This window comes from Arachis hypogaea, chromosome 12 (assembly GCF_003086295.3).
Source record: "Arachis hypogaea cultivar Tifrunner chromosome 12, arahy.Tifrunner.gnm2.J5K5, whole genome shotgun sequence".
Taxonomy (NCBI): Eukaryota; Viridiplantae; Streptophyta; class Magnoliopsida; order Fabales; family Fabaceae; genus Arachis; species Arachis hypogaea.
This window is the reverse complement of record NC_092047.1, coordinates 101,070,840-101,088,826: the sequence shown is the minus strand read 5'-3', so window position 1 is coordinate 101,088,826 and position 17,987 is coordinate 101,070,840. Positions and strand designations below refer to the sequence as shown.

Here is a 17,987-nt window from a genome sequence, read left to right as displayed (position 1 = left end):
ATATTGAAAGGAAAAAACTTTGTTGTTGGGGTCAGGGTTTCAGGTTAGTGTGGCAACAAAAGGAGTTTGCTTTGCTTTGTGTGAAATCTGGAAACAAAAAAAAAAAGAAGAAACTTTGTTGTTGGGATAAGGGTTTCAGGTTGGTATGGCATCAAAAGGATTTTGCTTTGCTTTGTGTAAAATATGGAAACAAAAAAAAAAGATATTAACCCAATTAGTACTAATAATTAATGAGACTGAGTTTGCTAACAGAGAAGGAGGAAGAGCGATGGCTTCATTGTTGTCGGGTTTGTGCGAAGAAGAAGAAAAATGGTGGTGGTCATCGAAAATTGGGGCTCAACGAAGATGGTGGTGATGGAGATGGAGAGAAAGAAAGAGAGACAGGGGGTTGTGATGATGATGGGAGTGAAGAGAACGGTGAAGATGAAAAGAGAGAAAGAAAGAGAGACAGAGGGTTGTGATGATGATGATGATGATAGGTATAATAAGAGAGGGGTATATTTGGAAAGAAAAATATTAATTATCAAAAAATTAGTAATAAGGGTAAAATTGATGCAAATCGAAAACTTGAGGGACAAAATTGAAACAAATCAAAACTTAGGGATATTTTTGAAACTTTTAACAAACTTCAGGGACAAAAAGTATACTTTACCCATATATATATATAAAGCTATTTTATATTAAATGACTTATATAATAATAATTTTATTATCATAAATGTTGAATTGAATAAGTCATAGTAGCTCTTGATTTAGAATTAAATGAGAATAAAGTCATAGATACTATTTTATTTAGTTGTTAAGTTTTAATAGGTGTCATACTTAAATATAAATAGTGATTTAAAATTTTGGTCCTCAAGACATCAAAGGTGTCTCTAAAGCTCATTTTTCATGAGTGAAGTTGTAATTTAGCATTACCAAGGATACAGAAGGTTATAGTTAAGTAAGATCAAAGAACCAAACTCTTTTAATCATACTTATGAACATAGTTGTCAGAACCGAATTAGTGATCGAACCGGTCAGGTCACTAGATCACTGGATCATTGAGTCACTGGTTGAACCGATTGACCCAGTCCTGTGTAAATAAAAAACAAAACATAGTCAAAAATTTAAAATTAAAATTTAAAATACATATTTTCATTAACATTTTAAAAATATCTAGCTATTCTAAAACAATATGAAATATGAACAATAAGTATTTTGTTAATTTTACTCTATCATAAATATTTTTATTTAGTATTTTATAACTATTATTTTCGAATTTTAATAATTTATTAATTAGTTTATATCTATTATACTATTATATACTACAAGTATTTATTGAAAAATAATATAATAGATATTATATAATTATAAAAAATAAGTAAATTTACAATTATTGTTAAATAAAAAGTATAATTAATTTAAGAATGAATTAGTTTATAACTAAAATTAAAATAAATAATTTGCTGAAAGATATTTATATGTATTTTAATTTGCATATATATTAATAACAAGCTTGGTGGTTGTGACTATTATTTTTCTCCTTGACGAGGGGGGTTCCAACCCATCTTCCACATTTTGGGAAAATTTTAAAATTCAAGCGGTTCAGTCGAACCGATCTTACTGAGTTTGACCGGTTTACTCTGGATTTGACCGATTCGTTACCTTATGCAGTCTAATCATCAAACCGAATTGGTCTAAGGTTCAATTCATCTGTTTTTCAGTCGAATTGGTTGGTCCGCTCCGATTTTAATAACAATGCTTATGAATTCTAGTACACTTCTACATCTAAGTATTTCTTTTTCAATGATTTAACATGGATAGTCTGACACATCTATTTATAGAAGAAGATTTGTACCCATAAAATATGGGTTTCACACAATAAAATTACTTAAACACTAAAAACTCCAAATTACCTTTATCTTCACTACTATTACCATCGTCCCCCTCTCTCTTCGCATTCCCTTTTTTTATTCTCTACCTTCAAAAACCTTGAACTTGCTGGACTCCCTAAAGCATTGTCGCACGACCTCCATCAGCCACAGCTACTTCAATTCACAAACCATCAATATCGTCGCGCGACCTTCATCAGCCACGACAAGCCGACGTTGCAGAGCGTGAGGACACGGTCTTCGACGAGAACTAGACTCCGTGGCTTCGCAAGAAAATTGGAGGAGAATTTCATCCACGCGTAATTGTTGTCGCCAGAGAAGTAGAGGGTGGGAAGTTTGTTGAGGACCATCATCGATGACTTCAACACCTAATTCTGCAATAGTACCCTTCATCTCTTCTCTCATTTTCTGTTACTCCTTCATCATTGTTGTTGGTGTTGCTGTTGTTGTTGTTGTTGTTGTTGTTGTTGTTGTTGTTGTTGTTGTTGAGAGAGAGAGAGAGAGAGAGAGAGAGAGAGAGAGAGAGAGAGAGAGATGTTTAATGTTTGAATAATTTTATTATGTGAAACTTATGTTTTATGGGTATAAACAGTAATTTTCTTCTTCTATGAATAGATGTGTTAATGTTTTCAAAATATGCATATATAATATTTTGAGTTTTTAACATTTCAAAAATATTTTTTAATATCATTTCTCTATTAAAATTAATAATAAACGATTACTTAATCTTTTTTAAAAATAAAATTTGTCTGTGTCTTTTCTAAGTTTTTTACATAAACAAAATAAATATAAAACAAAATTACGCAATAACTCCAAATTAAATTTGGTTGCCACATGTCTTTTTTTATTATGTAAATCGTAATTTAAAACGAAAAAATAATATAAATCGTAATTATAAACCATTAGAATGAGATTTGCGTAATGTGCTATGTGCGGGACAGTAAATTAATAATAGTATATAATAAATATTAAAAATAGCTATGTTTTGTATAATTAAATTAAATATGTATAAACTAAAGTTAAATTTAAAAGGTGTTTTATTTAAAATAATTTGTAGTACAAAAAATTTAGATGTTGGATCTCCACAACATGACTTTCAACACAATATTTCTAAAATTATTAGTATTTTGTTAATAACTATATATGTAAATAAAAAATGAATTATTTGTATATTTTTTGACTCTTTAAGTATTAATTTCATTCTTTGTATTTTTGTGGATTTTCCTTTCACATCTACTTGTTCTTCTTCTCCTAATGCATGCAGTTTTCAATGACATTTATAATAAAAAGAATAAAAATGTGTAGATTTTTTTTTTGAATAAGTTATTTTTAATAAGAATAATTGAAATAGTATAAAATGAAATTACCTGTTAATATTTTTATTTGACCCACTCTGTTAGATAATGTCTCAAGTGATCTAATTCAAAATAGTGTTAGAGAATGTTCAAAACTGGATCTTTAATTTTTTTTTTTCACAACAGTTGTGAGTAAAAAGTTTGATTTCATTGTATCTTTAATTGGTCTATACAAATCATTTGCATATTCTATTTTCAAATTTTTTATAGTATAAACTTTTCCTTCTTGTAACAAATATTTGAAGTTATTCATCATATTTTTCTTCACAATTACATGAAAAGATATTTTCTACAGTAGTGTTAGTAAATCATAGTTAACAATTAGTTAAAAAAAAGAATTACATTTGTTTTAAGTTATTAGAAAAGGAACAATGAATAGCATATAGAAAGAAGTATAATTGTAACGATATTAGAATACAATTATATATAAAGTATTAGAAAATAGGCTTTTTTATTTAAATAAAATAATAGAAGATTAAATTTATGTGAATCCCCTAAATAAAATTTTAAAACGTGAATCCCCTAAACTATATAATATATAAATCGTCTTAAGATGATGTGAGTTAGATAATGCATGAAACATGTTACCCTAAGACGATTTATGTGCATTTGTTCAATAAATTTCATGCATAAATCGTCCTAGGATAACATGTTTCATGCATTATCTAACTCACATCACCCTGGAACGATTTATATATTATATAGTTTAGGGGATTCATGTTTTAAAATTTCATTTAGGGGATTCACGTAAAATTGATTTTCTATTATTTTATTTAAATAAAAAAGCCTAGAAAATAATATAAAAAGTATAAAAAGCAAAAATAATTAAAGTATTTTTTTTATAAATTCAATTTAAAAATACAATAAATATGTTTGTTTTGTACCTTTCCATCTAATATAATCATTTCTATGCAAAGAGATTCCTCTTCATTTGTGGGTGTTAATGTTTTTTATAAACGAACCATGCGATTTTTTATAAACCAATTGTCTGTTTGTTTAGTGATATTATCCAAAGAATGATGTTCAATTGAGTATGTTTGTTTAGTGATATTGTCCAAAGAATTATGCTCAATTGAGTAAGTTTGAGATGTTGTGTAGTTCGAAAATAAATTTCTTTGTACTAAATTTGATGTTATTTGAAGGAATAGTGATAAGAGACTTATATAAATAGTTCAAATAGTATAAAATTTGAATATTTGTAACCTAAAATTTATTATGATTAATAATATTATTATGACATTTGTAATATGAATGTTTATTATATTTGATGAGTTATTTATAGAAATTAATAAATTAATTATTGGGGTTATAAATTTATTGTATTGTTTATAATACAATAAATTTATAACCCCAATAAATTTAATGTCTTTGTAAGTTACAAATTTAGTTAGACACTATTAATTTTTAATTATTGTCATTAGTAATTTTGCACCCTAATTTACATATATTTCTATTACTTGTATATATATTTTGCTGATTTGAAAATAATAGTTAATTTGACAAAAATTGAATGATTGATTCTAAAATTTTGCCAAATAAGCGATGTTGTAGAAAAAGAAAAATATCTTAAAAATAATGTGAATAAATTTAGCCATCTACTTTTGTATATTAAAAATAGTTAAATTTGAGAGCTAAGTAAAGAAAGAGTAAATAGTAGTTTTTATTACGAAGACAAAAAGAAATTAAATGAAAATCGTGATTCTCTTTTACTGCATATAAAACATTGCTTTAAATTTAAACTATAATTTACTGGCCAACAAGCCATAACTCAATGGTATTTATTCCTTATTTGTCTAGAGGTCTCGGATTCAATACCAGATGTAATAGGCTAATTTTTTTTAGTAGAATGACTGATATATCTCAACATTATAAATTTTTGTATTTTTTAAACTTGTGTAAGTATTCAAATAGAATTCTTGGATTTGTGTTTAAAAAAAAAGTTGAGGTACACAAGTCAGACTCGTACACAAGTCAAAGACCTCAGATTATTATTTTAAAATTTTTAAACACAATTCGAAAGATCTTACTATAAAAATCAGATAAGTCTGATTTCTATACCACCCAAAAATCGTTATTAATCCAATATCAAAAGAAAAGTGGATGTAATGACCACAAAAGAAAAACTACGATTTATTCTATCTTTATAAATACATATTTACACCACTTGGTATTAAGAGATTTGCTACGCTTTACTTTTGATTGTATTAAGATATTGTTGCATATTATTAAATATCGGTACTTTAAAACTATTTTTAAAAAAATTAATCAACAAGGCACTTATTTAAACTTCATTTTAATCTCTTCATCAGTAGCAAGCGTTTCCGAACAGTAAAATATGTTGATATTCAGGAGTATTTTCTTTAAAAAGAAATTTTTTGATCCAGAGATTCTTGCCAAACTGTTGCCCAGAAAAACAAGAGCATTAGTAATTACTTTGACACCTATTAGACAGGTAAACTCCCATAATTTGAGTGCTGGGCAAAGCATCTATCCATCCAAGTGCAAATAATACAACTCTGCATTAAATTAGAAATAGCAAAGTAGTGACCTCTCAAGTGCTAACGAGGGAGGAACCATGAGCTGGATAGTTTCCCAAACAATGGAAGGCCTGTTACTTCTGAACACATTAATATTAACATACTGAAAAAGAAAATCTAATAAATGTAAATGAACTGACCTAAGAAACGGCTACACTTTTTAACATTATAATATCACTACTACTCAAAAGAAAAATTAATAATATACATTGATATCCTAAGCCTAACACTATACTAATCAGGACAACCATAGGAATGCATTCAACGCTAGAATTTGAGGCGGTACCAACTACCAACTGCATCATACAAACTCATCTGCACTGCAGTAATTACCGCAACGCCTAAACTAATTACATACTATAGATCTAGCAACCTTTGAATAGCCAAAACCAATACAACTTCAGACCATCAGTGGATAGACCTGCTGCTGGTTTCAACTGATGTCACAAAATAACATCCGACTCTCATTCTCATTCTCCCACCAGTGGAAAAATTGAAGGCACAATACCCAACATGTGCCTCACCGATTTCGCCTTGCCATAATAGCATGCTGAGTGGCTTTACTGTCGGCTTTTATACGGTCAGCATACATGGGAAGGCGAATTATCTCATTTATTTCGTTCAACAAGTCCTCCTCAGTGATGTTATCTTTAATACTTCGCATAACCTGCAATAAATTGCAAGATGGCTGTAGGCAAGAAAGACGATAATAAATTGATGAAGTTGGAAAATGGGTGTCAATATAGCACCTTCCTGTATGTATTAAACTCGTTCGGAGTTGATTTATCTGTCCTCACTCGCAAGAATACCCATTCCTGATTATCAGAATTCCAAGAGCACTCTATGATCTTTCCAGAATAATCAGCGGGATCTGAATCATCTGCAGATTTTAAATTTAGAGTCAGCAATTTCAATTAGTGCAATTGAAAAGAATAGGGCATAAGCCACCCACTTTTAACAACATAAACAAGTAGCAAATCATGTACAGTATTACTAAAGCATTATCTCCCCTCCCCACCCCAACCCAAAAACAAAATTTGTTGACACGGAATTGGCATGTAGATTGTAGAACACTTCAGAAAACATACAGATAACACCGTCATTACTTCGTTTATTTCCTGATCACATAGAATAGTGATGTTGATGAAGCATGAGTGAAAAATCACATATCAACTTATGATTAGTCGAACAAGCATAGTCAAGTAAAAAATTGACTGACCTCCAAATGCAACCCGATTCCCATCCATTAGTTTCTTCTTTCCACGTTCATAGAGAAAAAGTAGCTGGTGATCATCATCGACCTATCAACATGGGCAGCTTAAATTAGTTGGAAGCATCAGCAAGTCAGCAACAATAAATGACCATGTAATAATTGAACAATATCCAACTCCACAATCACTAATGAGATTATACAACCTCAAAGAGAAAATCCACTGAATTCAGCTCCGCATATTTCCATTTTAGCAGGCCCTCATGAGTTCGTGGTACATATGGATCGTCCCAGCCCTGATCATTAATATTGTCAGTAACAATCTCCATCAATCTAGAATCATAAGGAAGAAGTAAGAAAATATACACATGGATTTTCGAGGATAATGAATGGCCCTATGTAACTGGACTATGTGGTAGTCTAGGAACATGGTCCTCTTCATTTTCATTCCCTCCCAAACTTTCACTGAACATCATATCAGATTAAGCTATATCAGCCAGAGACATTTTATTCTCATTCTAACACTATCGAAGTATGTCCTAATGCATATATCTTAACAAATGAAGCAATCAAACAGGATTTGAAGCAAAGAACCAAAGAGCAATATGATCCAAAGTAGTTTAATTGCAAATTTGGTATCAATATACAAGCATAGGGTTCAGGATAGAAAATCTCATTCTGCTCTTTGGTCCCTTAAGATTATCAAAACCTACCTGAAATATGAGACCATCTGCCTCATGTGAAAGCTTTTTAATGAATTCCTTTAAAAGCTTACTGACAGTAGAGAGCAACCAAAAATCTTTCCTCCTCACCTGAACATTTCAAGCATATCAAAAATGCAACATGGGAAACTAACGTAAATCTGAACTGTTCTAGGCTAAATTAAATGACCAAAATAAATACCCTAAATGGTTCCAGGTCATATCTGTAGTAAGGGTTCCTGCTCTGGAAAATATGTTGCCTTTCCGTATTTCTAGGTTCAATTACTTCTTTCTCAAGCATCTTCCACCGTTCATAGAAGGGTCGCTGCATCAATTGTTTGCCAATAATCATACACAGCTAGGTACAACTTGTATCACAGAATCAAAACTAAAAAGAGAAAACAATAAACATGGTGGAGGCAAATTATTGAAAGAAAAACTCGAAGTTCAAATTATGTTTCATGAAAGCATATTTTCCACCAACATGTTTTATTGACCCATACAGAGGTTACTCATCCTGTGAAGAAACAAAAAGGAACCAGACACTCATGCTAATAAGACATAATGTTCATCAGAACCAATTTAATTGCTTAATCAACATAATGCAAAGAAGAATCTCTTTTCGTCAGGCAGCATTTAACTTGTTTCCTGTTGATCCGACTAATAAAAAAATTGCCAAGAGTAACAACTAAGGACAAGATGATAGGTTAGACCCAAATGCAGCGAAAATATATAAGAAAATGGAGAAAGGAAAAATGGAAGAATGAATTATTTAGGTTTGCTAAACATTTGTCTTAAAGAAAAGTTGAGACAAAATATATATTAAAAACAAAAACTGTATATGACTCCCTACCATGAGAATAGATTGAATAAAATTAATCAAAAACAATGGACATCATCCGGCATTACTTTGAGCAATTACAAATGCACCAAACCTCTATCACTGATAAATGGTTGATTGCCATCAGATCATATATAAGGTATCTTCTCTCCTGCTTATGTGAATCTGGCAATGTATCTATAATCATCTCACCATCAAGTAATGTGAAGTGATGGGTCTTCTCGCCCAAACCCTTAGAACCCAAAAATATAACATAACAGTTTTCATTAGTTTCTTCTTTTGCAATGAAAGGATTTTATTAAAACGAAGAGAGGAAGAATACAAAGTCATGGGAGGACAATATCCTCTATAAAAGACCAAAAGCTTACAACTTTTTCTCTTTTACATTTTTTCCTTTTTGGGGTGGGGGTTGTGGAAGGAAGGGGAGGGAGGGGAAGATCAAGGAGGAATCAAGAAAAAATAGCTTTTCAGTCTCCCCACATATTGGACAGAAATCATTTGAAAAGATTAGGAGCTTTATTTGTAGTATACTGATTAATCAGTGATGATGGTACTCAAATGTCAAAATCTATTTCATAAGCTCATATATATATATATATATAACAAAAAGCAACAACAACAATAACAACATAGAGGAGTATACACACCTCTGTACCCCTGCAGGGAAACCTCATTTGGACCCTTCGAAAGTTGAAATTTCTATCAATTAAGTAACACCCATCCATCGTTATTAGCATCATATATCTTGTACCATCAGCTTTCCATGTTGCATAATAATAACGTTGTCGTAACAACTGCAAATTCTCCCTACATAACAATGATACAAAATTTAATGTCAACAGATAAAACTCATACATGAATAAGAAACAATGTCTTAAACAAAACCTCTTGAAACCAATTAAGACAATTACAAAAATCTGCGAAATCATTGAAGCTCAAAAAACTGACAACTTTTCCAAGAGATCTAGTTTAGATACAATAATAAAAGATATTCCAATTTTAATGATGGGACAAAAGCATCCTCACGGATTTGTACAATTCTCAAAATAAATAATAAATAATTGATCATTTCACACAATATCCCCTTTGACAAGCATTAATAACTTCCATAGACAAACAAGATGAAGATGCATGTAAGCAAGAGAATGAAACCATGATGCACAATCATGAAACAAGACATAATAACAAAAAAAGTATTACAGCTAAAACAAATAGCAGTCCTTGGTCTAATGTTTATAATTATAACATACCAAGATATGATAAAAGAAAATTATTAATGGCTCATGTAAGTAGTACCTGTTAAGAGAAACTGGATGTGAACCTGGAAATTGTGCATGTCCCCTGGGCTGCAAAATATAAGAGCTGAATGAAGTAGGTGACTAATCCCAAAGGAAGTATGAAAAATCCATAAAAGTAGCTAGGAATGTCAATAACCTGGCTAAAATGAGAACTTTTTACACAATAAGACCAAAGCCAAAGGCAAGAGAAATAGCAAGAATACAACAAATGCCTTGAAAACACAAGACATGTCCAAGCACATCAAAAGGCAAGCACAAGGCACAGCAATATGACAATTGACAAGCATAACACACAACTAAATGATAAAGTAGCAAGCAGCATATTAAATGACATCAACTTTATTAAAATGTAATTGAATAAGAATGTTTAGCTGCACCGAAGCTAAATTAAAACATTGATTCCAAAAATGAGCTCGAAATCTAAGCAGTAGACTCGGGGGATGGAAAACCTACCCCAACACCCAATTTAAGTGTTTGATAACAGAACTGCCGGAATGCATCCTGCTGATCAGAAGGTATCTCATCTCCCAAAACATCATCATTTGTCAACCGAGTGTCTGTCTCATGGTTCTCCTGATAGAATGAGGAAAATTTCAGGATTTAAACATGTAACGTGGTTGACTCTACTATTTCCCCATGAATATGAGTATAACACTATTAAAGAAAAAGATAACATAATTATACCAAACCAACATTCAGGAATGTCAGGTACCACAGATATCTGGCCTGATGCAAATCTTAAAATTGCCAGACCGCACAGGCAAACACAGACAGACATAAAGAAGTTAACAGTACTAATTTTTCTTCAAATGATACATTTACCTGTCACAGATATGACACACTAGCCAGCAGTGAAAATGGGCATTATTTTTAAAAATAAAATAAAATAAAAAATAATGAGGTGAAAAAAAGGAGTTTTTTTTTTCTTTTTGTTGGACTCATTATGTTCTCTTTTTATTCATGTTAAAGGAATTCATTAGAGCAAAAAGTATGGTAGGACTCAAGGATGACAAGTACCAAACAAGAACAGAAAAAGAAATTCAGAATGCAGCAAGACTTACTTTTTGTTTCTATGTGGTAATTTAATTCACTGTGTATTAAATCATTCCCTCTATTCTGAACATTACCTCAATATTACTTCAGTGAGGTGAATATATCTAAATTTCTATCCTATAGTATTTGGTTCTGGTCCAGTTATATCGTATGGAGGACGTAAAATAGGCATTCAACAACAACCAAAGAAACAGCAAAACCAGTACACTGCCACCAAAACCTTCAAAGCACCACAATGGAAAGGACAAGGTGCAATCAATATTGATCAGCAACTTCAATCAACTTCTTAAAAACCTGCAACTTTCCCTCATAGTTTTTAAGTGCCACTTAGGACTTATCTAAGAAAATTTTAGATTCTAAATGCGTTCCACGAGACCAAACATAAAATAGGACTCAACACACCAGAAGATCAAAAAGTAATCATGTAGCATAAGATGATAATACAAGCAGAAATACCAAAATTCAATATATTATCCATACATTCAAATGGGGGACTGGTTCTCCATCATCATCATCATCTGGAACTGCTTCACCGTTGAGATCAAGTTCAGAAGATCTCTTCCATTCTGGAGTAGGAGGACAATTTACCATTTCAGGCTTTTTTTCATGATAAAATGCATATAATGCATCAATGTAATCAGGTTTGTAGATTCCTGGAGGGCGTGCATCAGAAAATATTTTTATTGCCTACAAAATGAACAAATCAAAACTCTAAATACATAAATCAAGCAACATTTGAAAAAGACATATTATGCAAGAGAGAGAGAGAGAGAGAGAGAGAGAGAGAGAGAGAGAGAGTTACAATTATAAAATTACTGCATAACTGATTACTGACCTGAGTAACAGACATTGATGTAGTACGCATTAGATAATGGATAATCATGTATCCAGTACGATTATGTCCATGAGTACAGTGAACAAGTATATACTTCTTTGAGTGTTTTTGACGTGATACAAATTGTGTGACCTGGAAATTTAAATTATCACTGACAGATTAGACAATGCCATATTGATATGAAATTTCTTGCACACAATTTTGTAAAAGAAAATGTCAAAAAATTATGTAAGCCATATTGATATGATAAAATAAGGATATTAATTTGAGTAAAAAATGAATCACTGATGAATCCTAGAAGAGGACATGAAATGCATGCCATGTTCTTTTAAATAACTTGAGATGACTGCAAAAATATGATCAAGAACAAACCTCATAGACAAATTGATTCACAGACAAATTATCAGGTACCGAATCGCGCCCCCTGCATTGGATCTAAAACACAACAATCTTCAAATGTAAGAAGAAAGTGGCATCACAGTTTTAAGCCACAAAAGATTGAAAAGCATTGAATTGGCAAGCAAAACTTGGCCACTACACACCTTTACATGCTTAATACCCTCTTTCTTTAAATCTGACACTGGATAGTACCGAGTAGTATTTGTCAAATCAATTACCAAGCCAAGCTGCAAATAAAGAGAATCATATGTAAATAAGCAGCATATTTTGTTAAAAAGATTTTCCGGATGAAATCAAGCATTCAATTTCTTTAATTTAGCTGCTAAAGACAAACAGCAGATATTGTAACCGAGTAAACAACTAGATAGACTGATACAACAAAAGTATATTTTTCTATTTGCTGAAAATCCAGAAACTATTTTCCTTCGAGTACTCCTGCACCTCAATTTAAAGTTGAAGAAAAACGCAAAAAGGAACACATGAAACAGAAAAACTAAAATACAAATGGATAGTTGCAGTTTTGTAGAAAACAATACTTACTTTTCTCCCTAAGACTCTCATCTGATGTATCACTTGTTTAAATGAGTATCTTTTACCAGGAGCAATGCAGTCGTTGAATGATTCACCAAGTGGAACCTTAGAAGGTATCATACCAAAAATTTCCTGGCCAAATGAAGGGCAATCCAACCAACCTGCAAGTAAAGAATAAAATGACAATATTTTGTTGTCACATACAACCATCTTTTTTTCTTTTAGATGAAATACAACCATCTTTATCTTGATTTCTGACATAAAATGTACTCCAACAACCTAAAATATGACTGAAAGAAATAATAAGTAGATATCAATCTGCATTTTATAAGATAAAAAAAAAAATCTTCCAATACCATGCATGTGTGCGCACTACACACATAACACATCATAAATCTTTTCATTTATATTTAACCAAATTTACCATTTACAAAAAAAAAAAAAAAAAAAAAAAAAGGAAACTTTACATGTGAAAATCATCGATGATAAATAATAAAACCCAGTACAAGTCTACAAAGTTCAACATAAGGATAACCATCTGAAGCTGACATGCAGATAACAATAGCATCATGTGACCATATTAAGTTACACGGTGAAAGTAAGAATTGAATCACATTAGAGCATTACTGTTGATCACTTCCAAGAAAGCACGTGGACCAAGGAAGGAGACCCTCACCTGGTGGAAGCCTACTTTTATCATATGATTTAAGGGCCTTAGTTTGAAACAACTGATCATATCCACGTGACTGTGATAAATGCCCAGGTCTGTCATCAGAGCGTTCTCTCTTCAATCGTTGTTTTCTCTCTTCGCGCTCCTAAAAGAAGCAATATGTGAAGAATTGCATTACTGACTAGATATTTTAAGGTAAATACGGTTTGAATAATTGTGAAAACCCAAGAAGTAAACATGTAGCTTATAAATGATTGTGCTATTGAACAACCAAAGAGAATTATTGTTGGAAACTCTAACCAGTTCTAATAGAATGTTAACATAGCAAGAAAGAAATCTTGGGATTGTAGGCTTTTTCCTTTTTCTATGGTCTCCTATGATGTCCAATAAAATTCCAAAAGATCAATCAAACTCCTTTTGCTAGAAGGCTTTTGATTAAAAGCCTAATTTTCCACCAGTAAAAAAAAGTTTTCGATTAAAAGCCCTCGTTGCATTATTTTAACTATCACATTTCATAACACAGAAAAATCTAACTCAAACTTTGAATTACTGTCATTATGTGAGAGTATGAACAGACAGAAAGATGGAGTACGCGGAGACAGTAGACGGTGGTAAGAAGATTTCATGCTAATCAAAACAAAAATTTTCTTGACTCAAATCACATGCAACATTAAACTGTTTCCAGTCAAAGTTGGACTCAACAAATTCATCTTCAATCATAAATCCTTCCTTTTGTATTGCAAGAAGTCTTTAAAGCAATTTCTACCACGTACTCGTCAAAATAATAAGCCACAAACATGCTCAACTCAACACCTTATCATGTTATGATGGCAACCAATCAAGCACATTTACAATTTGTATCGAGTATTTATGATATTAAGCCTGACTCCAGTTTCCAAGAAACCAAACGATTTATAATATACCAGAAAACAGAGCAGACAAGTACTAACATCATCACTAGAAGAATTGACCAAAACATCTGGGGAGTAAATGGATGGGATCTGAATGAACTTTCAGTCACAGACCTTAGAAAAGAAAGGACCCATGCCCACCTTAGAATAGAATGATATTCCCGAATCCTCTAGAATCTTACTTACACTAGATATAAATAGGAGAAAAACCATTAGATGTACAAATTATCAAATAACACAATTCCAAATCATGAATCGGCCAATCAGCTTTGATTCAAGGTGCTAGTGATGCAAATCGGTTAGTTGAAATGATGAGATGATAGAACTGCATTCATTGAGTCAATCATTCAATTCGATTCACATTGAATTGCAAGGTTGACATAATTCACAATCACGCATCACATGCGGTCATGCACTACACATAGGTTGGAACATTCACACAAACAAACCAGGTCTTTTGTTACCCGATTTGTAGCCCAAAGCCCACCTACATTTTTTTTTTCTTTTGAAACTATAGGCACCGAATAAAAAAGGAGACAAAACACTATTTTCAATCACACCTATTTGACCTATAACCAATATTGTAATGTAGCTTAAAATTAAAAAAATAAAAGAATGGGTCGCTCACCGCTTGGTCTTAGCTTCGTATTGATGATAGAAGATTTTGTGATTTTCCACCTTATTTATGACTTCAGTGATGACCTTACGCTATTGCTTTTGTCGTTTCCTAGTCTAGAATATTATTTTATTTATGATACGTCATGTATAATGTAAGTTTAAATTGTGCATCTAAATCTTACAATTCAATACAATTCACAATTCAATATCCCTAGCAATTCAAGTCTTTAACTGCAATTTGATAACCTTGGTGCACATAATAGTTCATTGACAATCAGTGTTATATTCAAAGGAGAGCACTTAAGCATTAAAATCCTCACTTCAGTACCCCAAAACCCTAAATAAATGTCAAATTTTAGGGGGCATCAAAAGGCAGATCACAGTCAAACCAAATGAAAATCATTTATGAACATCTATTCACAATTTCTTATCGGCATAATAAATGAGACACTAGTAAGTACTATCATAACTGTGGGAATCAAAGAAACATACACATCCATAATAAGAAAATAGAAACAGAAAATAAAAGATGAGAGGACAGGGTACCCGGCGTGCTATGTCAACTGCACTTTCAACACGTTCCTCTGGTGCATGGTACTCTTCGACAACATGTCCCTCAAAGATATCTTCATCTTCCTCAGGGACTGGCGATGCATTCAAGTCCATAGCAACTATCATCAAGCATCAAGCAACATTCCCTCCTCACCAACACTACAAAAGAATCTCAAACTGCCCACAACTACCTTTGTTTGCAAGCAAAGCAACCCTTTTGCCCTGCACCATTCAAAAATCGGCCACCCCATTCTTAAACCAGCACGTTCACAAATTTTACCAGCTTGTGGTATAAAAGTATCAGCTCAACATGACAAAGGCCCAAAAATTTTTGCTAAAATCCTCAAATACAAAATGCTCACGCAATAGTGGAAATTAATAAAATAACGCAGCTGAAAAATCAAATACTCTGCCCTCCTATGACAATTAAGCTTTTTCTCCCACCATGATTACCCCAAACCCCAAACTTTTAAGAAAATTTGGAAATAGAAACAAAATAGCGAAATCCCAGTTAGACTCTCTCCTCTGACATGCTCCCAGCTCGCAGGGGGAACACTACCATTATCGGAATCAATGTGGGAAAGAAATGAACCAAAAAATTCACATGCGAAGCTTCGAATTACGAGAGAAACAGAGAAAAGAAAAAAACAAGAGAGCGCCCAAAAAGATCGAAATTTGCAAACCTGAGCAAGCAAAACAAAAGGGAATCGTGGGCGGAACGGCGAAATTGATCGGTGCGGTGGATCACGAGGAGTGGAGAGCGTCACTGAGAGCTGGTGCTGAAACCCTAGAGAGAGAAAGTTGTGGTAGAGAGAGAAAGAGAGCAGGGTTTGTTGGGGTAGAGAGAGAAAGAACAAAGAAGTGAGGGTTGTTTGTTGTAGCTTTGTTTTGTTTTGTTTTGTTTTTATTATTAACGAACGAACGAATGAAAATGAATTGAAATTGCGAAAGAGAGAGCGCAAAAACAAAGGAGGAAGAGGGCGTGGGACGAAGAAATACGTGATTCCGAGATATCTCTCCTTTTACCCACGACTTTAATATTATTGTTAGTGTAAATTAATTACAATTTTAATGAAACTTTGAACACCCGACCAAAAAAAGCCATCTATCTCCTCGGGTATTATCTATTTACTTCTACTTATTAATATACTAAAGATAAATCTTTTTTTTTTGTTTTTTTATAGTATCCGCTAATCCGGCAGGCCAAAAATTAATTTGTCGTGGTACTGAGTTCTATTTAAGGGTTTGTCACTGGATAATTTTTATCTTTATCTTTATCTTTATAGTAATACAAATGGGGAACTCATATGCTGAAGTGGCGCTCATACGTTGAGTATGGGAATTTATTTATTTAGGTGTCGTCACTAGAAATTTTTAGATTTATATTTATAAATTATAAATTATTATTTACTTAGGTTGTTATTTTCAAATTTTAAATTATTTGTTTAGATTGTTATACTTAGGTTATTATTTTTTAAATTTTAAATTATTTTATTTAGATTGTTATTTTTTAAATCTTAGATTGTTGTACTTAGGTTGTTATTTTTTAAATTTTAAAATTTTTTACTTAGGTTGTTATTTTTTAAATTTAATACTATTTTTTAAAATTTTGCTGATTCTTTTTAGCACTACTTTTTAAATTTTTGTAGATTTTTTCAAAAAATTGAGGTACATACATAAATTTAAATATATTTACGTTAATTTAGAATTTTAAAAATTGTTAATATATTTATTTACTTTATGTGCAAATTTAATTCAAACATGTCATCCTATCCGCGTCCTTCATTAGTGGCATGAGATACATGTTTAATAATTGTCAAGATGCTATGGCAATTTGTAAGAAATATGGATATCCAGACCTTTTCATCACAATGACTTGTAACTCGAGTTGGCAAGAGATTGGCAGGATTAACAATCCAAGGAACTTAAAGGTTGAAGACCGGCCGGATATATCGTGTAGAATGTTCAAAATTAAGCTTGACATGATAATCTCAAATCTTAAGCACGGAATTCCATTTAGAGTGCTAGATGCAGGTATTGTTCTTCATCTAACCTTATTTTTAGAGAAATATTCCTTTAGATTGTTATAAAATAAATGACAAAATATTTTCTTACTTAACATATTGTTGATTTTCTATTATCACCATTAATTTATCAAAGCACATATATAAAATAGATATTTTATTTATAACATATATTTTTTTGTTTTTTGGTATAAGGCATGTATTTGGTGGAATTCCAAAAAAGAGGTCTACCACATGCTCACATTCTTTTATGGTTAAGTGGAGACCATAATATAACAACGACAACTCAATTTGATCGGTTAATATTTTTAGAGTTGCCAAATCCTGTTCGGCACCCAAAATTGTTTAGAGTTGTATATACATATATGATTCATGGACCATGTGATAGAGCTTTCTCAAAATCTCCCAGCATGAAAGATGGGTACTACACTAAATATTATCCCAAAACATTCAGTAGAACTATAGTTATCGATGTAGTGGATACCCATCATATAGAAGACGAGACACAGGAGTGATTACTGAGAAGAAGGGAATCCATATGGATAATAGGAATGTGATTCCATACAATGCATATCTGTT

The 17,987-nt window shown here is 31.8% G+C and overlaps 1 protein-coding gene across 3 annotated transcripts; it reads right to left on the bottom strand.

Annotated features, from left to right (window-relative positions):
- Positions 1-5,716: 5,716 nt before the first annotated feature.
- On the bottom strand, positions 5,717-16,499 carry LOC112727906 (uncharacterized). 3 transcript variants are annotated; one of them, XR_011868793.1, is made up of 19 exons: positions 16,068-16,423; positions 15,379-15,606; positions 13,310-13,448; positions 12,643-12,794; positions 12,246-12,329; positions 12,076-12,138; positions 11,704-11,835; positions 11,349-11,555; positions 10,269-10,388; positions 9,814-9,863; positions 9,165-9,324; positions 8,612-8,749; positions 7,879-8,001; positions 7,689-7,787; positions 7,342-7,440; positions 7,182-7,271; positions 6,985-7,066; positions 6,515-6,645; positions 5,717-6,432 (listed from the first exon to the last, which is right to left on the bottom strand). XR_011868793.1 is itself a non-coding variant. In XM_029290794.2 (19 exons), exons 3-19 carry the CDS (start codon positions 14,347-14,349, stop codon positions 6,286-6,288), a joined length of 1,938 nt encoding a protein of 645 aa, XP_029146627.1. In that variant the 5' UTR covers positions 14,350-14,401; positions 15,379-15,606; positions 16,068-16,391; the 3' UTR covers positions 5,717-6,285. The 3 variants fall into 3 exon arrangements, 2 of the variants coding, with proteins under 2 accessions (XP_029146627.1, XP_025633618.1); XM_029290794.2 differs by lacking the exon at positions 7,342-7,440 and adding an exon at positions 14,329-14,401 and having other exon boundaries at positions 16,068-16,391; XM_025777833.3 differs by lacking the exon at positions 7,342-7,440 and having other exon boundaries at positions 16,068-16,499.
- Between the last annotated feature and the right edge of the window lie 1,488 nt (positions 16,500-17,987).

Excerpts from the sequence above, each read along its gene's own strand:
- LOC112727906 (XM_025777833.3), bottom strand. The coding sequence starts at position 15,510 with ATGATAGTTGCTATGGACTTGAATGCATCGCCAGTCCCTGAGGAAGAT. Across the intron at positions 11,836-12,075 it reads TGAATCAATTTGTCTATGAG|GTCACACAATTTGTATCACG; the intron begins GTTTGTTCTTGA and ends TTAAATTTCCAG. Across the intron at positions 7,067-7,181 it reads CAGTGGATTTTCTCTTTGAG|GTCGATGATGATCACCAGCT; the intron begins GTTGTATAATCT and ends CCATGTTGATAG.